This window comes from Glycine max, chromosome 13 (assembly GCF_000004515.6).
Source record: "Glycine max cultivar Williams 82 chromosome 13, Glycine_max_v4.0, whole genome shotgun sequence".
Classification (NCBI taxonomy): domain Eukaryota; kingdom Viridiplantae; phylum Streptophyta; class Magnoliopsida; order Fabales; family Fabaceae; genus Glycine; species Glycine max.
The window spans coordinates 15,048,270-15,074,471 of record NC_038249.2 but is presented as its reverse complement, the minus strand read 5'-3'; the positions used below and the strand labels follow the sequence as shown (position 1 = coordinate 15,074,471).

Below are 26,202 nucleotides of genomic sequence, written 5' to 3'. Positions count from 1 at the left end.
GGTGATGCCGCTATCGAGGAAGACTTGTTTCTTCTTTGTAGTGAATCACTGTGCATGAAGACTTGTTTTGTCCATTCCATGGCCATTAAGTGAATTTTTTTTTCTTTCTCGAAATTACTAATTGGATGCTAATTTTGAATTATTATTTATTTTAGAGTAAATTATTTTAGACTTTTAAATTGAAATTCCTAACATCTCACAATTTTTGTTTTTTTATTTTTATTTTTTTAACTGATTTTTTTTTTAATTTATGACTTTTAAGTCCTAAGATTTTTTTATGACTTCAAAATTCTAAAAGTTTTTTTTTACTTTAAAGTCATTTTTTCTATTTTTTAATTATATTTTTTTTAAATTGTAAATAATTTTTTATTTAATTATTTAATAAATAATTTTTTTTTACTTTTTTTTAGTTTTATTTAATATTTTGTATATATTTTTATATGATTTTATTTAATATTATATATATATATATATCATTTTATTTAATACATTTTCTATATTATTTTACTAATGTTAAAGATTTTTATTTGTTTTATAACTTAAAAAAATAATTTAAAAAACTTAAATTTTAAAAAGATTTAAATTGAAATATTTAATATTATTTGATAATGTATGAAATTATCAATTTACTTAATGATAATTATAAAAAATAATTAATTTAAAAAATGTTAAATTACTCTTTTGGTCCTTATAATTTCATGATTCTTATATTTTTAGTCTTTATAGTTTGAAAATAGTTTTTTTAGTCCATATAATTTATATTTTAATTCCTTTTTAGTTCCTATAATTTTGAAAGTGATCTTTTTAGTTCCTATAGTTTTGAAAGTGGTCTTTTTAGTCTTTTGATAATTTTTTGTGGTAGTATTCATAGATGATGTTTTGGACTACATGAATAGAGTCTTTCACCCTTACCTTAATAGTTTTATGATAGTATTCATAGATGATATTTTGGTATACTCCAAGACTAGAGAGGAACATGAAGAACACTTGAGGATTGTGTTGCATACCCTTAGGGACCGACAACTTTATGCTAAGTTGTCAAAGTGTGAGTTTTGGTGAGAGAAAGTTAGTTTCCTAGGGCATGTGATATCTCAAGGGGGTATAGCTGTAGATCCTTCTAAGATAGAAGTTGTTCTTGAGTGGGAGAGTCCTAAATATGTTTTTGAGATTAGGAGTTTTCTGGGCTTAGCAGGAGATTCATAGAAGGTTTCTCCAAGTTAGTTTTACCTTTGACTAAACTAACTTGCAAAGGTCAAGCTTTTGTGTGGGATGCCAAATGTGAGCATAGTTTCCAGACCCTTAAGGAAAAATTGGCAACTGCTCCAGTACTAGTTTTGCCTAACTCGAGAGAATCCTTTGAGGTGTATTGTGATGCATTAAAGATGGGTTTAGGAGGAGTGTTGATGCAAATTGGCCAAGTAGTGGCCTATGCTTCTAGACAACTCAAGACTCATGAGAGGAATTAACCCACCCATGATCTGGAGTTGGCTGCTATAGTTTTTGCCCTTAAGATGTGGAGACATTACCTGTTTGACTCCAAGTTTGAGGTGTTTAGTGATCATAAGAGCCTTAAGTACTTGTTTAGTCAGAAAGAGTTGAACATGCGTCAAAGGAGATGGTTAGAGTTTCTTAAAGATTATGATTTTGAGCTTAGCTACCATCCCGACAAAGCTAATGTGGTGGCTGACGCATTGAGTAGGAAACCCCTATATATATCTGCCTTGATGGTTAGAGAGATGGATCTCCTAGAACAATTTAGAGACCTTAGCCTTGTATGTGAGGTTACTCCTAATAGTGTGAGATTAGGAACTTTGAGGATCACCAGTGAGTTACCAGGAGATATTAAGGAGGGCCAAAAGACTGATCCTTTTCTAAGGACTCAGTTAGAAGCTATAGAGTTAGGAAGAGATGGTAGTTTCAATGTTGGATCAGATGGAGTCTTGAGACTTCAAGATAGGATTTATGTTCTCAATGTGCCTGAACTTAGGAAGATGATCCTATAGGAAGGACATAGGAGTAACTTGAGCATCCATCCTGGTGCTACCAAGATGTATCAGGATTTGAAGATGATGTTTTGGTGGCCCAACATGAAGAGAGAGGCTAGTGAGTTTGTGTATGCATGTTTAGTCTATCATAAGGCTAAGATAGAACATTAGAGACCTTTAGGGAAGTTACAACCCTTGGGGATACCCCAGTGGAAGTGGGACAATATTTTCATGGATTTTGTTGTAGGACTACTTAGAACCCCTAGAGGTTTAGATTGTATCTAGGTTATTTTTGATAGACTGACCAAGTCTGCTCACTTCATTCCCATTAATATCAGATTTTTCTTGGAGAAATTGACCTCCTTGTATATTAGTGAGATTGTCAGACTACATGGTGTGCCATCTAGCATAGTGTTTGATAGAGATCCTAGGTTTACCTCTAGATTTTGGGAGAGCCTAAACAAAGCGTTGGGAACCAAGCTTAGACTAAGTTCAGCCTACCATCCTCAGACTGATGGCCAAACTGAATGGACCATTCAGTCGTTGGAGGACCTTTTGAAGGCGTGTGTCTTAGAGCAAAAAGGGAGTTGGGAGAGTTTTCTGTCGTTGATAGAGTTCACTTATAACAATAGCTTTCACTCTACCATTGGCATGGCTCCCTATGAAGCTCTGTATGGTAGAAGGTATAGGACACCTCTATGTTGGCTAGAGCCCGGAGAAGACCTCGCCTTAGGACCTGAAGTGGTACAACAAACCACTAAGAAGGTAAAGTTGATCCAAGAAAGGATAAGGACTACTCAGAGTAGGCAGAAAAGTTATCGGGATGAGAGGAGGAAAGACTTGGAATTCAAGATTGATGATCATGTATTCTTGAGAGTCACTCCGTGGACTGGGGTTGGTCGAGCATTGAAATCCCGAAAACTCACACCTCGCTTTATTGGTCCTTTCCAAATTCTTAAAAGAGTCGATCCTGTGACATACCAAATTGCATTACCCCCGTCACTTTCTAATCTTCACAATGTCTTTCATGTGTCTTAGCTTTGTACGTATATCCATGATCCATTTCATGCGATCAAATTGGATGACGTACAAGTGAAGGAGAACTTGATATATGAAACATTGCCTTTGAGGATCGATGATAGACGAACAAAGCACCTAAGAGGGAAGGAGATTCCATTGGTCAAGGTGATCTGGGGAGGTGCATCAGGAGAAGACGCCACTTGGGAATTAGAGAGTTAGATGCAAGCAGCCTATCCATCTTTATTTGAGTAAGGTAAATTTCGGGGACGAAATTTCTAAAAGGGTGGGAGAGTTGTAACACCCTGAAATATTACTATTTATAAATTGATGTTTAATTGTATTTATTGTGTTATTTGACTATATGGTTGACTTGAATGAGTGGAGGTATGACTTGAATTAGTCATGTGTGAATTTCTTGATGTGGATGTTGAGTTATGCGGAGTTTTGTTGAGCTAAAGTGAAATTATGAGATTTTAAATTTTACCTAAACCTATTCTAGTAAAATTATGATCCCGAATTCTTTAACCGTTGGATCGTCTTCAAATTTTGTTTGGAGCTTCCTAAGACATTTTCCCTAGTTTGACCGTTGGGATTTTGAAAATAAAATCTTTTGGTGTCTCGCTAAGTGAGAAAGGTGCGTTAAGCGCAATTCCAACCCGAGAGGGAATTGCATTGAGCGAGCAGGGGCGCACTAAGCGCAATTCCAACCCAAGAGGGAATTGCACTGAGCGAGTTTTGGCCTGCTAAGCGAGCCCTAGTGCAGAGGGAGTTGCGCTAAGCCTGAATTGTCGCACTAAGAGCGAAAAGTGGACTCCAGCTTAGTGAAACGAGCTCGCTAAGCGAGATCTGCAGATTATAAATACGTTCCTCAGCGTGAAAAACAAGATTTTTCACTCTCATCTTCTCCAAAATGTCACCCAAACCTTAATACCTCCTTCTCCACCACCAGTGGCTGCCGTGAGCCGCCGTTGCTTGCCGCCAAACCCCCACACCAAGAGGAACACTTTAATCAGAGCGGAATCCTCAGAATCCTCCTGAAGGATTCGATGGAGAAAATTCCCCCAATCCTCCATTTGATAGCTTCTTTGAGGTAATCTTGACTTCTAAGCCCTTCTCCTTGTTAGTTTGAGTTCCTCTTAGTGTCTCTTGTGTGTTGGGTATCGTAATAGGGTGTTTTTACACTTCCTTTGAAAAACCCTAGAGAATGAGATATTATAAAAGTTATCTTTTTATAACATTGATGTTATTTTCGTGACCTTCACTGAATCCCGATCACATTGGCGTGATCAGAATTTTAAAATGATGTCTCCTTTTAGTAGAATCCGAAACACCCTTCAGCCTTTTATGTTTTGACAAGGGTATTTGACTCCGAATATGGTTATTAACCTTGTTTTTGAAACCTATACTAAATTCCCTTTAATTTGGCATGTAGAACCTTGCGTTTGGATTGACGAGCGTGAACGAGAGAGACCTTTGAGCAACACAAACAGGAATTGAAGGAGAGCTCACAATAGGTGAGGGGAGTCTATTATAGTTTACAGCTTTTAATGCCATAGTTAGGGTTAAGGAACCTAACTATGGGGATGTATGCCTGCCCCTGTTGCATGCTGGTTTTCAAAGAAAATAATGTTTTTGAGTAATGGGATGCGATATATCTATTATTGATTAATAACATTACTATTAGACTTGTGTGGTCTGAAGACCTGAGAAGTGTGAATCTCAGGCATGAACTACAAATGTATGTATATGCGGAATGTGACTTACTGTTGATGTTTCTATTGATGACATTAATTGATATGAGGTGAGGTTGATGTTTATGATGATATTGATATGAAATGATGTTGTTATTAATGATTATGTTAATATGAGTTGATGTTGTTATTGATGATTATGTTAATATGAGATGTTGTTGTTGTTGTTAATAATGTGATTAAGATGAGATGATGTTGATGTTGAGCATATTGAGATGAAATGTTGATGATGTTGAAAATACATTGTGATGATGTATGTTGTGTATGTACATGAGGGGTGCATTGACCTTGTTGGATGTCCCTAGTGGGGGAAATAGAGTGGTTAAAGAGTATTAAGTATCTCTGGAGGGGGATGAATTAAAATCTTTAATTATCCATGGTCAGTGCATTGATGATGCTTATGTTTCATGCGTTGTGTGATGTGTATGTACATGGAGGGTGCAGTGACCTTGTTGGATATCCCTGGTGGGAGAAAAAGAGTGGTTAAAGTGTTTTAAGCATCTCCGGAGGGGGATGACTTAGAATCTTTAATTATCCACGGTTAGTGCACTGATGGTGCCCATGTTTCATACGTTGTATATTGTGTATGTTCATGGAGGGTGCAGTGACCTTGTTGGATGTCCTTGGTGGGGAAATAAAGTGGTTAAAAAGTTTTAAGCATCTCTGGAGGGGGATGACTTAAAATCTTTAATTATCCACGGTCAGTGCATTTGATGGTGCCTATGTTTCATACTTCATATGACATGAAAATAGTATAAAATTTGTTAATAAGTATTTGTAGTTTCTCGTGAGGAGGAATACTTGTACTAATGGGCATGTCACTCGGTTTGGAACTCCCTTGAGACTCTGGCTGATCACCGTGGGGGGGGGGGGAGTTGTCTGTGCACGACAGGGTGACCTCGACACTTACTGCCTAGTTTTCCTAAGTGAGTGTGTCGTGTGGACACGCTTATGCTATTTGCTTGGGAATGGTACCACATTACATATAAGAGTTGAGGTCTGGTGCATGCATCATATTGAGCACGAATGATTGGAATTATGGATGAATGATGACTATTTATTGAGTGTGTATTGGACTAATGAATGTTGGTGCAAGCTGATGATACTTGTTAATGTTTTCTTACTAATTGTGGTTATTTGATTTTTGTATTAATTTATTTTATAATAAACTCATCCCTCGCAAATTTTGTACCGTGTGGTTGGTACCTGTGATGATCATGAAACTTTGTTCGTGGGAGCAGAATGACATCAGTAGTGGACGAGAAGTGAGATTCTTTTGTGGAACCGTCGAGCCGACGTGATGACGTTGGATTATTTTGGGAGAGAGTTGTGTTTTGTTAATTAACTCCTCCATAGTTGGTTCCGTAATTCTTTTTGTTGATTTGAAGATGTAAATCACAAATTTAATTATATGTATGAACAAATTTATTTTCCATTATGTGAATGATGTGTACTAGGTTATTATACCTATATATATGTATGTATTCACTTAAGTAATGGTGCGTTGTTTGGTGAATGTATATCAAAAAAAAAATTACTTTCATTTTTCATAAGCAAATTAACGAAGTTTTCATTTAAAAAAAATTGAAATTTCTCGCAGTTTAGAGTGGTGATATCGTAGCGACGAGGCGGGTCGTTACAACGATATAGGTCAAATAATAAATATTTCATTTTGGGTGATCTACAAGCATATCCTCAATTGATTAGTTATGAAATACCATTAATTCTATCTATGTTATCGATATCTCTATGCGGGATATTTGTTGAGAACGAGAACGTGATGATCATACGGTCGTATAACAAGAGGCTCCACTGGTGACATCGTGTTCTGGGGATAATCTAGGAAGACATTTTTATCGATATCTCTATGCATGGGTTATGTTATGGTTTATTTGTTGATTACTTTTGTTTATTTTGGGCATGTAGGTTACAGGTAGGAAATGGTGTAATTATTTTGAGTGACACGATCCAATTGCAAATAGTCGTTAGAAGAGGATCATTGTAGCATTGATGAAGAAGGTTAATGAATTGAACTTGAGGGAAAAGGATTTGCAAACCAAGATCAGTGACATGAAGATGAATGCCAAATTTTTAGGAATTGGATTGGTTTTTTCTTGAGTATGTATTTACTTGTTGGGGTTTTTATTATGTTGCAGGGGAATGTGATTTATTGGTGGTAATTTGGTTGTTAGTGTTTTGATTATGTAATGGTTTAGGAAGAATTTGGTTGTTAGTGTTTTGTTTACGTAAAGGTTTAGTTTGAAAGTAATGGTGATAAGTTGGTTTTTTATACTCTGGCCAGTGTAATTGCTGAATTATGTTAATGAAAGAAGATTTTTTTGGTTTTCAACTTTGGTATTGATTTGGTATTCAACTTTGAAATTTGTTTTCACTGAAATTGGATAAATTGTGTCTCGTTAGTGGTTTGTGTAGTGGTATTGAAATTGGATCCAACTTTAATATGTTAATGTCATTTTATTGTTTCTGCAGTGGTTTGAACATAACTAGAAAACATAGATTTAACTTGAATTTTAAGAACAAAATAGAGAAAGAAACCTGAACTAAACAAAGCAGTAACTTGAACTAAACAACAAAACATAATTACACAAGAGTGCATTACATAGCCTCTTTAAACAGTTACTTAAACATAAACTGAATATCTTCATCCAATTGCAAAATATCAGTCACAATTAAGTGGCTTCAACCCTCTGTTGAGTGCTTTTTAGGGTTACCTATACCATAAGCACTTGAATGATTTGTACCTGGGACAGTTAATTAACTTCGTGAAGTCAATGTAGGACATAGTATCCACATCCCAACCCCATTATTCTTCAACGATCTGACCATTGATATACACAATAAATGACTGATAAATGAACATCCTACCATGGTGAATCTTTAACCTCACTGTTTGTTCTTCAGTTGGCCTACAAAAAATTAATAATAATAACATAAACAAATGGCCTGCAAAAAATTAATAATAAAAAACATGAATGACAATGAAGCCCAAAAAATGAATAAAAATGACACCCACCAAAGGTTTTCACAAGAAAACAAAAACAAAAGCCAAAATGCTGACCCCCCCCCCCCAACAAAAAAAAGCACCATTCATGTTTCCAGGTGAAACGATAACCAATGAAGAGTTTTTGATAAAAAAAAGTAGCACACACCCCGTGGAAGACAAAATCGGGACCACCCCACCAACGAAGACATAATAGAGCACCACAACAAAAAAAAAGCACCAAACACCCCATGGATCACAAAACCTGAATAAAAATCCACACTGAAAACACGATGTGGACCACATCAACAAACAAACCTCACAAAGGGATCACAACCATCCGCCATTATAATATAAAGAAAACTTCAATAAAATAACCTAACTTGAAAACAAAAGACACTTCCATCTCCTTACGACAATCAATAGCGACATCTCACGCACACGAACACCAACGTCAACAATCAACAATGACACCTCACGCACACGAGATTGACTTAGGGTTCACGCTTCCAATTTGGGATTTTCAGGGAGAATATACAAAAGGATTTTCGATATTACCATTTAAGGGTTGCGATAAAAATGTTAATGGGTTAAGAATCGTGCATTGCGTGATTAGATTTAAAAGGAGAACTAAATATATGAATAATTTTAAATGAAAATCAAAATCAAAATTAAAAATAATTAGAAAAACCAAATTTATAATTTTACCTAAAATAATCTTGAGTCGAGATATTTGACCTTAAAAAGGAATATATAAATAAATAATATGACATAAAACCCAACCCTAAGGTAACTGCTATTCTGGACAGATTCAAACAAACAAACAAACGACGACTTTCCTGCAGCGTTCCTTCCAAATTCCAAACCCACCATGTAAGCATCGCATCGCATCTACCCAGATCTCATCATCTTCTTTCTTTTTCTTTTCTAATTCTTTTTAACAAATTTAATCTCATTCCATTAAACTTTTTTTTTTGAATTCCCAATTCGATTACCCTTTGATTTGCGAATTTACTGAAAATAATAATGGGTGGTTCCTGCACTTCCTGCTGAAAGTTCGAACCCTAAACGTCGACGTTTTTGCCTAATTTCCATATGTAGTTCATATTCATGCGATGGATCTGAATTTTCTGTTTCATATGTGAGTATATGTCAGCATATCCTGCAAAAGTTGTTAGTCTCTTTCAATATTCAACCCCCAAAATAGATTCTTTGAACATGGAATTAAGTTTATGACATTTTTTTAATCTCTTGAATATTATCACTGTTTAGATTGTTATTTAAAATTCTGGGTTTGTGATCTTTTCAGAATATCTAGCTTCTTGTGAAGGCTGTTAGTTTGATTATAGAAGTTGGTATCGATAATTTGCTGTGATGGGTGGCCAAAGGAGTGGTTATGGTAAGCGTCCCCACTCTCAATCTGACCATGATAATGGGCCAAATAAAAGGAGGAATCATGGTGATGATAGAGAGCAGTTTGTGATTGATTCGGAGGATACCGTGTATCGTTATGTGTGCCCGGGTCGAAAGATTGGCAGTGTTATTGGTAGGGGAGGTGAGATTGTTAAGCAACTGAGGGTGGAGACTAAGGCTAAGATTAGGATTGGTGAGACTGTGCCGGGGTGCGAAGAGCGCGTTGTTACTATTTATGGTCCCAGTGATGAGACTAATGCTGTTGAGGGTGGAGGCAATTATGTGTCTCCGGCTCAGGATGCTCTGTTTAAGGTGCATGACAGAGTGGTTGCTGAGGACTTTCACGGTGATCAGGATGACGATGGAGGCCAACAAGTGACTGCTAAGCTTCTAGTGCCATCTGATCAGATAGGTTGTGTTATTGGAAAAGGCGGGTCAATAGTTCAGAACATACGTGGTGAAACGGGGGCCCAGATTCGGATACTGAAGGATGATCATTTACCTATGTGCGCTTTGAGCTCTGATGAACTTGTGCAGGTAAATTGGATGAGAATTTTTAGCATAACATTCAATGAGCCTTTTCAATTTTTTTTTCCGGCTTATGAATGTAATTGTTTATCAGGGTGAATAAATTGCTTTACGGCTTGATTTGTTTTTTCCAAATAGTGTAAATGCAGTAGTTGTGCTTGAATTTTGTACATGAATTTTCTTTTGGTACTGTTGAATTGGGTTGGAAATTGTTATTATTATTTGCTTAAAAATAATATGTTTTCTAATGGTTTTGAAACTCTAGATTACTGGGGATGCTGCAGTTGTGAAAAAGGCTCTTTATCAAATTGCATCTCGACTTCATGACAATCCTTCACGATCTCAGCATCTTCTTACTTCTGCTGTTTCTGGTGTATATCCTGCCGGTGGTTCGCTCATTGGTCCAGGTGCTGGAGCTCCAATTGTGGGGATAGCTCCTCTTGTTGGTTCTTATGGGGGATATAAAGGTGACACTGGTGACTGGCCACCGCGGTCCATGTACTCAGCTCCAAGGGACGAGGCATCTTCAAAGGAATTTTCAGTTCGATTGGTTTGTCCAACAGGAAACATTGGAGGTGTGATAGGAAAAGGTGGTATGATAATAAATCAAATTAGGCAAGATTCTGGGGCAACAATCAAAGTTGATAGTTCAACAATAGAAGGGGATGAATGCTTAATAGCCATTTCGACCAAAGAGGTGAAATTTTTTATAACCTATTCTTTGTTTTCTTAATTGAATTTTATGGTATGATTTGTGCTATATTTGTAATATTTTGCTAAATTATGCTTGTAAGACTATTTTTCCAGCTGTCCTTTAAATGTATTTTTGTGCTGTGCATTTTGTGATATTTATAAATTGTGCTAATTCAGTTCTTTGAAGAGACTTTCTCTCCAACAATAGAAGCAGCTGTGCGTTTGCAACCTCGATGCAGTGAGAAGGTTGAAAGAGATTCAGGAATCATCTCTTTCACTACCCGTCTGCTGGTACCAACCACACGTATTGGTTGCCTTATTGGTAAAGGGGGGTCTATCATAACTGACATGAGGAGGCTTACAAAAGCTAACATTCGCATCATTTCAAAGGAAAATCTTCCTAAGATTGCAAATGAAGATGATGAAATGGTGCAGGTAAGGGTACTTTCATACTTTGTTCTAGTGATGTTGTCTTTGATAAAAGTCCTAACATTCTGTCCTACAACATTTGCTCCCCAACCCCCTCATTAGATTTCAGGAGACCTTGATGTCGCCAAGGATGCTCTAGTGCATGTACTTACACGGTTGAGAGCAAATCTTTTTGATAGGGAGGGTGCTCTCTCTGCATTCCTTCCAGTTCTGCCATATCTCCCTGTTTCAGCAGATGGATCAGATGGCCTAAACTATGATGGTAGAGATGGTAAAAGACATGGACGTGGACATTCATATTCAAGTGGGTATGGAGGCTCAAGTGATTTAGCAGCTGGTGACGTCTATGGAAGCTATGGTGGTTCTCAGGTACTTCTATCTAGTCGAACATGAGTTTAGGATAATATTTACATGTGCCTGAGTTTTTCATGTTGTCAAACTGTTACTTCCTGTTCTATGCTTGATATATTGTTTCATACATCTGTAGCTTGGAAGCAACAGTGCTTATGGGGCTTATGGAAGTTATTCTTTGGGACGGTCTAGTACTGCTGGGTAATCAATCTTCCCTGATGTCTAACTTCTTGCTTGAGTTTTTTCTTTCTTTTATTTTTCCCTGTTATTTTCATCTTAGATGAATATAACTTATCAGCTTTGAAGATGAACCTAACATAAGATAGCTGATCTGTGGTTGAATCTTTGATTTCTGCTGTGATCTATTTTAAGGACTGAAGGGGTGGATTCTACTGTCAATCCTGTTAGAAACTTGTGTTATGGAAGCCTCTTATAAGTACAATAATGTAGATTTGAAAATTAGAAATTAATTTTTTTTCCTTGTTTTATTTTCTGGTGATTGCTTCCACCAGTTGTATTCTATTGTGTGGTACTTAGCATTGTATACAAAAATTATATTAATTAAAAAAGTTAATCTCACCATATTATATTTAAAATAAATTTGTCTTTCATATAAAATACTAAAGATCTTAGATAAATTATAAAAAATGTTGAATTAAAACTATCAAATACTTAAATTAATTAGTTGGAGTTATTCATCTTAATTAGTAATTTCGAATTGAACGTAATTCAAATAAGGTAAGTAAACTTCAAAATCTATGGATCAAACTTCAAAGATGCATGGACCACGAATTGTAAGGCATTTTTTTTTTCTCTTGATAAGAAATTAATCTGATGGCTGGTATTATACGAGCAGGAAATACATATTTTTGTCGTCTGAAAACGGAGTTAGAGTGTTAAGCAATGAGAGCCAAAGTGGTGTTACTATTGGCATACCAACCTTTCATTTTTGCATGGGCTGTGGGCTGACCCCCTTTAAGTCCTGTCCCAACTTCCTTACTAAGTGGGCTGTGTAAAAACCCCCTGATTAGGGGAAGGGGGACTACTATAGTGGGCCAGATGGGTTAGCCCAATGGGCTTAGGGCCAAATTGATAGCTCTACAATTTGCAATCTATAAAGGGCTAATATTATGAGAGGATGTATCAGTATTTTAAAATAATATTATTACTTAAATATACTCTAGGAAAATGTCCTTTGAAGTTTTTTCTAAAATGCCATTTTCCAAAAGCAAGTTACCATGCATTCCTAGTTTCTTTATCCATTCCTGTTTCTGAAGAGGCCACTCTTACTGGCAATTTGTCATGAGTATTCCTGAATTCATCAATTCTGATATTTACTACCTGTTTCCAGGTTGTCGAGTCAGAGTGGTGTTTCTAGGAGGAGAAACCATGCTTACTAGACATAATGGTCTATGCAGGTAGAATGCAATCTTCATAAATGCATTTATCTTTTAGCTGGCAACTTCCTATAATTTAGAACAGTGTCATTAGTATGTAAGAGATTGATATCTTAACCTGACCGATGCCCGTTTAGAATTCTGATGCTCTTGTTTTCCCTTTGTTCCCTTTCCCTTACCACCCAAACAGCTGAGATCTATGAAGCCCGCAGCCTGCCTACTGCCTAAACCTGAAGACCTGATGAACCAGGGTTTGACAAACTTATGGCCCACCCTGATGCTTCTACTTAGAGGACCAAACTTATGTGGAGACTATTGAAATTGGCCATGTCCATTTTACCTTAATTCCCAAGCTTGATAACTTGTGCTCCCAAGAACCTATAAAGCTGGCTTGCCTTTGCTTCTGTTTTTTATTATTGTGGTTCATTTGTCTTTAAAACTGAAAACACCTTGTAGCTTTGATCATCCAGCAGTTATATACTATTGGTTTTTGGTTTTATTTTCTCATAGTTCACTGTCACATGTAGTATGATCTTTTCTGGGTATTTGAATTTCATGTTTTTCCTTCTAAGTTGACCTTATATACATCAAAGTTGGTGGAGTTTTGGTGTTGTGTATTGCAGGTGCCACTATTTGCCTATAATATATCATCGTGAGCAGGTAAAGGCGTGTCACATTATTTGATTCTGATATTTCATACTTATGGATATTGTTAAGTACCTTGTCCGACTACACCTTTCTAGTTTAAAGGTATGAAAGCTGTTCTTAGTATGTTCTTAATGTTAACTGAACTACTGAAGCTCATAGTCAAGAAATAAGTTGTTTTAGGAAAGATAATTGCATGACATGTATGGTCTTTGGTGATTCAGAAATATCTGGATCTGTTTGATGAATTTTGTTTTGAGGATAAGTTGTGAAAGCTTGAAGGCACTCCAGCAGCAGTGGTGGTGATGGTGGCAGTGGCTGTGGTAGTCTGAAGTGAAAATAGAAAATTTATTAAAACAAGTTAAAGAAAACAAAAACAGCTAAAATGTATTTTAATTTTCTGCTCTAAAAACAGATTATGAGAAAGAAGTCTTCAAAATTAGATATAAAAAAATAGACACCAAACAGATTGTGTCTAATTTTTGAAAATAAAGAACTTTTCAAAAATAGTATTCAAACGGGCCTTCTCTTGTTGCACGTTTCTTTCCTCTGTTGCCAATATGAAACATGCTTGGATATTTCAATTGTCAATGCAGTGCATGGTTTTTGTTTGAGTTTAATTAGCATTTAACTGCATTGAAATTGAATCATTTTTATTTTTATTTATTTTGAACTCTGATTGCTTGGTTCAAATTTTATTGGGCTACTGCTACTGACAAAAGTTGGCATAAAAAACGAAGATATTTCTTGTCAGGCCATTAGGTCACCTGCACAGTCAGAGTCTTTTGATATGCTGTCAGTGATCCAATGGCCAGTGCAAAGTTGTGCCTAGTGTTACTCTTATAATACTATTCTCAAGTACTTGTCTGAAAACCATGGCCCAGGGATGCATTGATCTGAATTTCTTTTGGAGGTTTGGTGTCTTTCACATTTCCAGGTAGTTGGATTAGATAACATTGTGCTTTCAGTACTTTGATGATGCCTGGAGAGATATTTTGGATGAATTGGAATTCTGTGGCTAATGTGGTAACGGTTATATTGTTTACACTGATTTGTAATTATAACTGAAATGCACCTTGATTTGTTCTATGCCAACTCATTTGGTAAGCCGTATTAGGTATAATATTTTTTTGTTGGGAACTGGTGATGATTCCCTTATGATTGGTGCAAAAACATCATGACTAAATTTGCTTTTATGATTTTGTTCTTAATATTGATTTATTATTTCTTACTGGAAACTTGGTATGTTACATTGATGAGCAAAAGCGTACCAAGTAAATTTTGCAGACTGCATGAGGGATTTAGTTTGACTAGATATTTTGCTATATTTTGAATATGACACAAAGGTTGTGACTGTTCATCTAAAGGGCTTGTGGGGCCCCATTTGGAATTAACTTTTTATTTGGTGAAGTGTATTCGTGATTAGGGTAGTATTTGGTATTCGTATGGAGCAGAATGTAGTGGAATTAAGATGTAGTACTTACTAATTTGATGTTCTATTCTATTTTTAAAATTCATCAAACGTAAAACAGAACTCATTCCTATTCGTTCTAATCAAACAACTGGTATCCACTCAACTAGTATACAGATTGCGGGTTTGGATCTTTTAAGTTGGTGTCACGAGTTGATTCAAAGTTACGTTTGAGGCATTTAAATTCAAATTAACGGTGTTTTTATTTATTTATTTATTTATTTCTCTTCATTTGAGAATAGTCAGATCATGAAAATGAAATAACTCATGATTCTGCCAAATGTGGACTGGCCTTGATAACTAGTCATTTAAACCATCATTGAATCCCCGAATGGTCCTTATCAAAAATAATAAAAGTATGAGTAGTAAGAGCAATAATGAGGTTGTCTGTCATCTGTGATTAATGTTTCCTAGCATCCTAAACTATGGACCGAGTTTCTAATCAAGGAAAAATTGCTTCAACATTTTTTAGTTGATGTAAATTGAATGCAAATACAGTCTCGATTATCCTCGTTAACCTAGAGAGGCAACTATTCTAGCTATATTATGGCATTAAAGTCAACTGTTTTTACTACCAAGTAGAAAGAGATAGACTCAAATTACCCGGTTACTAAATACTAACTGATAATATTCGTTAATGGTTAAGGTACACATAATTTCCCTTTCATTGGAATTTCTATTAGTTATATACGCTTAACATACATAATTCTGTAAATAGTTATAGTAAACAGATATGATTATTATACAGTTCAAAGATTGGGCAATTTCGATTGTAGAGACCTAATAATGCGTTTGGATATCAGAGAATTTAAATTTTTGTAATTTAGAATTCATTGTTTGGATGTTTTTTATGAAAAATTTAAAATTTTGGAATTTTAAAACAGAATTTTAAACAACTAAAAATCTGAAATTTCAATTTCCTTCCAAAAGGTGAGAAATTGAAATTATCTTCTTACAATCTTCTTCAAGAAACACCGTCCGAGTTCCTAAAATATCGATCGGGTATGAGTATAGAGGAACACATATAACTAGCACACCAACCATATCTTCTCTTTTTTTCATTCATTTTTTTCATCCTCATAATTTTAATTTTTTTTTATCCAAACACAAAATTTTAAAAATAAAAGAATTTCAATTGAAGTATTTGAAATTTTTAAAATTTAAAATTTTTCAGAATTTAAAATTTCTTCATCCAAACATACTATTCCATTGAAAAGTAACTTCATAAATGGGAGGACATGAATTTGTGGTAGTTTATATGGATTCATGAGAATATAGGTTCATAAATGGGAGGACATGAATTTGTGGTAGTTTATATGGATTCATGAGAATATAGGTGGATTAAAATTGAAACTTCTATTGTTCAATTATCATAATTCATGTTAAAGTTGTCATTCTTCAGTACTTTAGTTAAACTAAGAAGTTATTAAGCGTATCTAACTAACAGAAATTTCTGAAGAACTTGGTATCCAATCATATGCGAACACATAACCTGAGTTTTGAAATGAGACCACGCTTTCACACATTTGCCAGAACATTTAAGCCGTACATCTCTGGCTGAATGTAGTAAATAGATCCACCTAACGCAGTGCTCATTTTCAAAACTTAATGAATAGTATTAGTTCAAGTAGATGCTGTTCATTGAACAGACTCTAGTCGATCACTACTAATATAGTATCACAAGGTTGACACATAATTATATCCCTTGATTAACTATCTGATTTTTAAGTTTGTATGTACGCAAGAACATCAATTTGGAGAATTAATCTTCTTAAATAGATCTTTGTATCTTAAAGAATTAGGGTGTATTTAGATTTTTTTAGTGGGACATTTCAAAAGTATGTTTGAGAATAAAATAAATTTTAGAGTTATGTTTGGTTATTCTCTTAAAAATATGATTAAAAGTAAATTTTGTCCGAAAAATTCAATTTTAGAAAAACAAAACTTGAGATGTTTTTACAAACTCTATAAACTTAATAAGTTTAATTCAAACTTATGTTTGTAAATTTTAATCCAAATATAAACTTAGTCTCTCCCCTTGTGATTTACCGATTGGGAGATACTTTAAGTTCAAAGAAAAAAAAAGTCTAATTGTTTTTCTTAAATGATCACAGAGGGATGACGTGAGAAGCTACACAAAACACAAAACTAGGGTGTGGTGGGGTGGGGATGCATCTAATTAATAAAGTTCTCATATTTCTTGGTTTCTTCATCCATGCAAAGTCACATCCAGCAATAAGAATCCTCCAGAATATTCATATTTTCCTCATTTTCCCTTAGATAAAGGACAACAATAGTACAGTTATAGAGCTTCCCCCTCTGCAGGAATGCTAGGGCTATTAATGTATTGTGCTGGCATGCCATGTCATGTTGCATCAGCATTTTCTTTATATTCTCTTCAGATCCTTTCAGTGCTTCAAAACCCCATTCGTCTGTTTCATTCTTCTCTACCAGTTATCACAGACACACCCTATTAGAGTCCATGCTTGTTTGTTTCTTTTGTCAAATAGAAGGGTCTTTTCTCCTCACTCTAGTAGGGAATGCTGTCTTCCTCATTTGGGAAAAAATTGTTCCTGCAGTTATGCCAGTGATGGGCTCTTTTTGATTGGTTACATTTGATTGTCTACCTTGTTTTCTGTAGGAATGATACATTCCTGATCCTGATCCTATTTGATTGGTTTTGACTAACTTCGAATAATTCATCTAATGTCTTGCATGTGGGAATGAGGTCATGTAATGCAGCCAAGGATGACTTGCCGGCAAGCTTCTTTTGGCATTGTGAATCAAGTTTTAAACCGTGGTTGCAGTTTCATTGTGATAAATTGCGGATAAATGCGGCCAATGTGCAGCATTTTGGTCACAGTAACACCAAAAATCTTGATGCTGTGGTTGAAATCAGGACATGTGGACCGGTTTTTAAAACCTTGATTGTGAAGACCTAATCACATTAGTTATGCTCAAATGCACATTATGCTGCCTTAGAAGTCAAGTGTAACTAGTTGCCCGGCAAGTCGTCTCTGGCTACATAAAGGCCTCCTTCTCTCATGCTAGATATTTTGATGATATAGCCATGCACATTATTGAACATGAACATGATCAATGGTGAGATGCACAAATGTTTGCTGGAAACTATATAACACAACGATGTGAAATGTGTATAAACTGGTGCAGCCAGGAACTCATTTAATTAAGATTGATTTTCACTCTGTTGCTTTGATTTAACTTGATGAATTTTGCAGGTATCAAGATACAGTTGGTGTTAAATTTCCCTCAGCTAGTGTACTTCCTCAATGCTTCAAGAAGCTAGTAGTTACTAGCTTATTGTAGCTTCAAATTTTAAAAATCAGCTTGGTGTAATATGTAATTAAATAACCATTGCTTGCCTTTTTTATTTCTCCCCATATGCAGTGTTTTCTTATACAAAGCTAAAGGTATTCTACTTTTGCTCTTGAAAAAAAATATTGCTTACTTTGCGTTATGTTGTGACTAAGTAATAATAATATTGTATATACATAGGAGGGAAAGAGACTTTTTCTTTTCTTTTTTCTAGTTAACTCGACTAATTGAATGTACGAACTTTTTATTAATTGACTGATTAGTTAGTATTTAGTTCCTTTCTTATTCTTTATATAAGCCATGTAAATGCGCAGATGTATTATACCTTTCTTATTTGAATATATTTTTATTTTTAAAGTTCTATTCTTTTCTTTTCACTTTTCTCCATTTTGAACCATGAATTCTAACACGTGTCTTTTTCTTCAATAGTAGGACTTCTCTTTTCCCTTCTATTGATAACCTTAACTTACATGGAACATCTTGGAAATAGAACTATTGTTGTGATGTTTCCAAAAGGTTCCAATCCATCAATTTTCTTTGTTTAATTCGTCCACTACAATATCATTAGGCATTTCATCTAGAAAACACGATCAAGTTCTGATTTCAATAGCCAAAAGCAACCTCTATCCGTTTTATGCCACAACCACATGACATTTGTATACCCTTCAAATTAATTTGAGAACTAACAATACTATCCAGAAAAATTGTGCTGGTTTACGATTTTTCACTTACCAAATAACGTTATTAATTAAGCATCAGTTAAACCATACTAATTTGAGTTCGAGGGTTGTTGTTATATGTTGAATAGAGATACAATTCCCTCAAAATTGCTGAGAGAAACAGGTTCTATATTTAGAAACGAAGCATGCTTTTCGACCATCCACTTTATACAGTTCTGACCCGACATAAATTTAATGTCAGCAACTGTTTGGAACATGGCTTTCCAGATTTACAATCAATGTTATCACATGGAGAAATTAAGGGACGTTTGTTTTGATTGTTTTCTGTTTTTATTTTTACTAGAAATAGAAAAATAGTGATGAAAATGTATTTCGTTGAATTTCTGTTTTCAATGAAAATATTTTCTGAAACGAACCAAAAATTGAAAATAATAAAATCTTATTTCCAGTGTTTTAAGTTGAAATAAGAAACCTCAGTTTGGGTAAAATGAAAATGCGGTGACAAAAAATGTAATTTTAAACAAATCTAAAAATACATTTCCTTTTAAAAATGCATTTTCAATGTTTTATTTCTTGAAAACAGAAAATAAGAAGTCAAACCAAACATGTTTTCAGAATTATATTCTTTTAAAAATAAAAATAGTTTTCAAAAAATAAAAATGCAAACCAAACACACCCTAAATTTTTTCTCTTTTGAGTTCAAAAAACTAAATAGTTTTCCCTCTTATCTGGATCTACTAAGAAGTATAAGAGTAAAAAAAGGATTTTTTAAGGACAAAACTTTCATGCATGCAGTTTCAATGTGTTGGTATTATTTTCCAATCAGATTTAAAGTTTTGCTCCAGTAAAATTCATATTAACATTTAATGTGATCCTTTATTAGGAAAACTACAGAGGTAAAATTTTAATTCTAATTGGAGAACAACACCAACAACACTTGTAGAATTGTACTTAAATTTTGTCAATTTTTTTTATTAAAAATTATAGTGAGATTGGATTGAAATCATGGTGAAAATCTATGAGTAACAAATTTCTGGATAATTTTTCTACCTTTAATTCCTTTGTGAGGCCTAACATTTTAACAATTATTTAAAATTTGTACCAATTAATTTTACTTTCTCCTGCAAAATACTTCTCTAACACAATATTGGGTTTGGTGTTTGTTGCTACAACAAAATACCCATACAAGAGCTGTAACATTGTCATGGCGCTGTTTGAGTAAAGTAAAATAACAATAATTAATAAAAGAAGTTTATCTTTTCTGAATTCTAATGGCTATCAGAGGTGTTTGACCAGCTTCAGCACTATTAACAAATGGCCATATAATATAATTCTCAATATACATACCTAACGCCAACAGAAAGAAAAAAATATTGTTGCCTGAGAAATTACATTATTGTTCCTTCAACCCTTCATAGACTAAGATTCAATTTGCAATCAAAATATGGATAAAACAAAAAGAGTAGAAAAAGTTCTTAATCAAAGACTTATTATTGCACATACACAAGGGATATACATAGATGAAGGAAAGACTGAAAGGGAAAAGAAAAACAAGAAGAAATTAGAAAGATATCAGACCTTCTCCTACAAGCAAGCCCAACATGAGGACAATAAGACCAAGTGTGATGCATTGACCTGGTGATACGAAGGTTTGTGAGTAAGCAAATAAAGTGAGGGCTGCACCAATTAATCCAATCAAAAGAGCCATCATGTTCTGCTTCATTTTCCTTCAGTCACTGATATCAATTCTCTTTCTCCTTTTTGATGGGGATCTGGAATGGAAGAAAACACTCTTGTTCAAGTTTTGATGGTTGCCGGCGTTTTGCTAGCTTAGCACGTCCAATCTTGGAATCTTATATATTAGTCTTTCTAGCAAGTCAACGCTTGAAGGGGATGATGGTGGTTAATAAAATATAATTAGTAGATTGATCATTGATCCATGGGGAATAAAATATACCCAAAACAAAAATAAGTAATGACATTACTGAGGGAGGGGTGGGGGGAATATCCTCCCAAATGAGATACCATGTGTTTATGTCTCTCATAAATTTCTCCATTAAATGTAGTAGAGACCTGCCATGGAGACTTCTCACAAAATGAAGAAAAAAAAAAGCAAATACAATAGAAATTAAACATAGAAATAAATATTATATATTTTATTTTTTTAGAGATTACAAGTATTATTTACTGGAAGTAAATTTGTTTAAGTGAGTAAGATTATCATGAAGAAAAAAATTATTTTAAATATAATGTGTGCAATTTTAAATGCAATATTTTTTTGTCAAAAATATTAAATTATAGTAAGATTCCTGTGTTTTGCTTAAATTGTAATAGGACCTATTCTTTTTTTAAGCTAGAAAAAATCCCATAACTTTTGCATTTTTGTTAGTCACTCCCCCTTAATTGTTTCAAATGGTGTTAACCTTGTTTGATCACATGATTGGTATGTGATTTGTAAGTAATTTTTTTTCAAACACACCGGGTATATCATGGCATGATATATCCCATGTGTCTATCTCTCTCATTATGATCTATTTCTCTATCAAATGGAGAAGAGATGAACCTATGAGGGAGCTTATCACAAAATGAAGAAAAGAAAATCAAAATAAATAGAAATTACACATAGAAATAAACACGATACATTTTATTTTTTTAGAGATTATAAATATCATTTACCAAAAGTAATTTTGTTTAAGTGAGTAAGATCATTATGAAGAACAAAGCTATTTTAGATGTAGTACCTTTTTTCTGTAAAAAAAAAAAGATTAAATTACAATGACACCTCGGTGTTTTATTCAAATTACTCTAGGACCCTTTCTTTTTTTAACCTACAGAAAATCCCATAACTTTTATGTTCTTGTTACAGTGATTTCCGTTGTGCTCCAAATGGTGTTAACTTTGTTTGGTCCCATGATTGGTATGTAACTTGCATGTAATTTCTTTCAACATCATGTGTGTTGTTAAGTCTTGTTATGAAGAACATATATAGTCTAGTTATGTTTTATGATTCTATGTAATTCCTTTATATGATATATGAGATCCTTGTTATAAGGAAGAATTTGTATCTATCAATATTGTAATTAAGTCCTATTTTGTATATTTATTTGTTAGCTTCCACATGATAACATCGTATAAATATTTTTCATTTTCATGTTCTAGAAAAATAAGCGTAATTATAGTAATACTTATAGGGTGCTTCAAGTTGCATGGTCATTCTTTGTAAATGTTTAGGGTCATTAGTTCATTATATTGTTATTTGATATGATTAGCTTTTAGAAATGCTTGACAAAGATAAATAAAGAAACTAATTTATGTGGAAAACCCTAGATGGGAGAATCCATAAGTAGAGGAGAATCAATTCAATGTATAGAAAATTGCTGAAAGAGAGATTCAAAGAGAACAACTATTGCAATATTATTATATTAGTGTATATAAAATCCTAGATCAATAATATAAAGGTCCATACTGATAGGATTCCACCTTCACTCCCCCAAAAGGGGCCAATAGTGGGGTTTGGTCTCAAGCCTACCTATTACTCTGTGAATAGTTTGCAAAAAAATGGCCAGAAAGTAAGGGATTCATGAGGGAGAAGGATGCATCATGCACGATTATATATACAAAATTCTAGGCTTTCAGCATCTACACATTTCTTAAGTCAGAGATTATGCACAGAGCATACACATGTTTAATGTCGTTCAGCTAACTAATATTTCAGTCACGCATTAAATTGTAGTAGGTACCTTGCATAGAAGACTAAAAGAGAGAGGACATTGAGCAGCATGAATTACATTTGACTAGTTGACTGCTAAAGCTTCTCATTTTCCACTGATTGTTACTAATTTCGAAAATTTCTTGCTTCTTTTACTAGCATGCAGAAGACAAAAGAAAAGAGCTTAGGTAGTATTCAAAAGTAACTAAAACACTTAGTAGCTAGCTAGCAACATGAAAATGCAAAAAGGGTACTATCACCATCTAAAAGGACTGCTATAAAGATCAAAAGGCAATACCATTAAACTGATCAAAGTTTATTAAGTTTCAGCTCGCTGCATGCAATTCATAATGGAGATAACATTTTGTTAATGATTGTGTAAATGTCAAAGTGACCACCACAAAGACAAGAAAAGAAGGCTTTGTATGCACTTTTACTCTTTTAGTTTGAGACTGATGTGATTTCCTTTACCTAGCAGTAGCAAAGGTACGGTTAACTTTACCTTCCTAAGCATCTTATCCATTATCCATTATCCACACTCCATCAATAATACACATGAAGCATAAAAAGTTTCTTAAAATATTGATGTTTCAAAACAATGGAAATAATGGATGAAAATTCCTAAGTGGTAACTCGCACTTGCACGCGCACACATACATTCGCTCACTTATCTTATGTTATGTTATAGATACTTGCAAAATTATATTTTGATGAGTCCATAATATGTTTTTAGCTTATTTTCATAAGCTCTCCAAGATAGCTTACAAGAATATCTTTTGCGGCAGTTCTGAAAAAACTCACATGCAAATCCCACCAGGAAAAAAAATATAAAGTTTACGTACTTTTTTTGTTTCTTCACTCAAATTAGTATAAATATTAACTCTAAACAAATCATATTTGTAATTATTTGTTGCTAAAAATTTTATTTATTTTCATATTTTTCCTTCTTTTTCACTAAAAATATAATTTAATTAAACTAATTTATATTTTTATATGTTGTTAGTAATTTCTTTTATACGTTGAGTAATTTTTTATATGTTTTTTTTTTTCTTTCTATAATGGTGTGTAATGGTGAAATTTTTATAATGAAGAATTTCTACGCATCCGTTTAATTTACATACGTGAAAATTTAATATGAAAGAATTAATTCTTTCATATATCACGATTAAAGCATACGATATATTGAACAAAAAAAAATAAAATAGCTAGCCTGTCCGAAAGGGCAACACCATCAAATCTGTACTTAACCATTATTAGTCTTACTATCTTTTGGTACAATGTTTTTTGCTTCAAAGTCTTAATAAAAATTGCCGGCAAATGTCATAAAATTCTATGCATAAATTAATTTATGGATTACAAATTAAAAGAGAAATACAATGGTTAAATGTATAGATTTTTTTTTTTCATTTTCGTATATTCTCTACAAACTGTGCTTTACCAAAAAATTCTCTAAAAACTGTGTCCCGTATATATATATAGAAAAAGAGTAAAGAGATAAGAGCGAATCCACGCTTTGGCTTTTCCTTTCTATTTTTTATCAAACATCCGAGATGGGATAATAAAGAGACTTCAGACTTTGTTTTGATTTGGAGTACTATCCCATTGATTGGACTTGGACATATCATTTGAATTTCAGCTGGCACTCGTGTTCACTGAAATAACTTCTCTCCTCAAATAATGCCATTAATTCTTTCATATATATCATTGATTCATTTGTAAATATCACTAGCTGCTTTAAACTAACATGCAACTGTAATTAACCTAACACTTCTTCGATCAGCAGCAACGTCTTTAGTATATCGTTAAACGAGTTTTGAGGTATCTTTCTCATCACGCCAAATAACAAGGTAATTAACCTAACACTACTTATTTTATAAAATTGATATTTACATTTTTAAAAATTTTATAATTATAAGTATTTTTAGTTTTCCCTAAATTTTTATCTTTTTATCTTTAAAAGTTTGTGGTGAGAAAAGGTTATCTCAGTTCAAGATCAAGGGATTGAGATTGGCATAAAACTTAAAAAATTACAATTAATATTTAAAATGAATCTATGGATAAAAATTAATAATAAAACATTAAATTTTATATCTTAATACCAATGGTTGAATTTACCCCTGAATCCTTCATCTAATTAAGGTATTTCCATGCTGTAGAGATTTAGTCGAGGCTAGGCAAAGACCAAATTTCACAAGGGGATAAAAACTTGGTGGAAAAAATTGAAGGAGATATTAAAGAGGTGGTGTGGGATTGTGAAAACTTCAAGAGTTTGGGCCCAAATTTCAAATTTATTAATGTAGAAATAAATATGATATAAAATTTTGATGATGCCATAAGCGCTTCTCAAGTTTAATCCAAGTCAAAAACTCAGAAATTCAAAAAAATTGATGAACTTAGTCCCTAGAATCTTAGAAAGCATTCCTTAATTGATGATGCACAGGTTTGACCAAAGGATATTTTACGAAAGCATTTTGTGATTTCAAATATATGGTATTTTCTCTTTGATAATCGATCACCAGAGGATGTAATCGATTATCAGTGGCTAAATTCATTTTTGAAACAAATTTGCAAATTTTGAATTTAAAATTTAAATCCTGTAATCGATTACACAAGGCTTGTAATTGATTACCAGAAGTTTTAAATGTTTTATAACATCCTTTAGAAAATTGAATTTAAATTTTAAAGCTTGTAATCGATTACAACTTCAGACATAAAAATTCAAACTTCAAGTCTGAAGAGTCACAATTATTCAGAAACTAACTGTGTAATCGATTACAACAGTTATGTAATTGATAACCAGTAAAAATTTTTCAAAAATAACTCCCAAAAATCACAACTGTTCAAGAAGTTTTTGAATGACAATTAGTGGCCTATAAATAGGTGACTTGGGACACGAAATTCCTCAGAGTTTTTCTAAACAACATTATCTTATCCTCTCAAAACAAAATTGTCTTATAACTCTCAAAATATTCTTTGGTCAAAACACTTGCAACAAGGAATCTTGATTGAGCTGCAATTGTAATATCCTTCTCTTAAAGAAAGAATTCTTCTTCTTCTTCTTCTTCTTCTTCTTCTTATTCTAAGAGATCTGTTTAAGAGACCGAGAGTCTCTTAAGTTGTAAGGTTATCTGAACACAAGGGAAGGATTGTCCCTGTGGTTCAGACTTTGTAAAAAGCTTTTTACAAGATAATGAAAATCTCAAACGGGTTGCTTGTGGACTGGATGTAAGCACATGGCGTGGCCGAACTAGTATAAAAACTGAGTTTGCATTCTCTCTTTCCTTAAACTTCTTTTATTTATTACAGTTTATATTTCACTTTAAAGAAGTTTATTTTGAATTGTTCTTAAAATAATTCATAATTAGGGTTTCATTATTAATTAAAAAGAGAGTTAAATTTTAATTGGGGATAGTTTGGTATCTTAATTCAACCCCCCTTCTTAAGATACTGAGACCACTTGTCTAACAATTAAAGCTTTTTGGGAGGATTTAAAGGAGCATGATTTTAGATTCTTTAATGAATTTCATAAGCATGGTGTTTTCCCAAGAAGTAGTAACAGCTTTTTCATCAGTTTGATTCCAAAAATCGAAGAGGCTCTTGATCTTGGTGAATTTAGGCCCATCTCCTTGGTAGATTGTATGTGCAAAAATACTGGCTAAGGTGTTAGCTAATAGATTAAAAAAAGTGCTCCCAAATGTTATTGATGATCAAAGGCAAAGTGTATTTTTAGGGGGAGATTCTTGCTTGATAGTGTCTTAATTAGTGGCAAATGAGGCTATTGGTGAAGTCAAAA

At 33.6% G+C, this 26,202-nt stretch overlaps 2 protein-coding genes and 1 non-coding gene across 5 annotated transcripts; 2 read left to right on the top strand and 1 right to left on the bottom strand.

The window, feature by feature from the left end:
* Positions 1-8,516: 8,516 nt before the first annotated feature.
* LOC100784791 (RNA-binding KH domain-containing protein RCF3) lies at positions 8,517-14,735 on the top strand. 3 transcript variants are annotated; one of them, XM_014765289.3, is made up of 8 exons: positions 8,517-8,630; positions 9,067-9,707; positions 9,964-10,395; positions 10,569-10,826; positions 10,923-11,189; positions 11,308-11,372; positions 12,523-12,589; positions 13,192-14,735. In XM_014765289.3, exons 2-7 carry the CDS (start codon positions 9,132-9,134, stop codon positions 12,569-12,571), a joined length of 1,647 nt encoding a protein of 548 aa, XP_014620775.1. In that variant the 5' UTR covers positions 8,517-8,630; positions 9,067-9,131; the 3' UTR covers positions 12,572-12,589; positions 13,192-14,735. The 3 variants fall into 3 exon arrangements, with proteins under 3 accessions (XP_014620775.1, XP_006593679.1, XP_006593681.1); XM_006593616.4 differs by having other exon boundaries at positions 12,759-14,735; XM_006593618.4 differs by having other exon boundaries at positions 8,549-8,898; positions 12,759-14,735.
* Positions 14,736-17,414: 2,679 nt separating this feature from the next.
* Positions 17,415-17,716, top strand: MIR169V (microRNA MIR169v). The gene has a single exon (NR_126729.1). It is a non-coding gene; the product is annotated as a microRNA MIR169v (primary transcript).
* A 2,271-nt stretch (positions 17,717-19,987) lies between these two features.
* LOC106795667 (uncharacterized) lies at positions 19,988-20,576 on the bottom strand. Its single transcript, XM_014766330.3, has one exon. The coding sequence runs from the start codon at positions 20,421-20,423 to the stop codon at positions 20,262-20,264; it is 162 nt and encodes a 53-aa protein (XP_014621816.1). The 5' UTR covers positions 20,424-20,576; the 3' UTR covers positions 19,988-20,261.
* Between the last annotated feature and the right edge of the window lie 5,626 nt (positions 20,577-26,202).

What these genes read in the sequence shown, in the direction of transcription:
- LOC106795667 (XM_014766330.3), bottom strand. Translation starts at nt 20,423, where the DNA reads ATGAAGCAGAACATGATGGCTCTTTTGATTGGATTAATTGGTGCAGCC.
- LOC100784791 (XM_014765289.3), top strand. Translation starts at nt 9,132, where the DNA reads ATGGGTGGCCAAAGGAGTGGTTATGGTAAGCGTCCCCACTCTCAATCT. An exon ending in TAGCCATTTCGACCAAAGAG is followed by an intron (nt 10,396 to 10,568) that starts GTGAAATTTTTT and finishes GTGCTAATTCAG; the next exon opens with TTCTTTGAAGAGACTTTCTC. An exon ending in GGACGGTCTAGTACTGCTGG is followed by an intron (nt 11,373 to 12,522) that starts GTAATCAATCTT and finishes ACCTGTTTCCAG; the next exon opens with GTTGTCGAGTCAGAGTGGTG.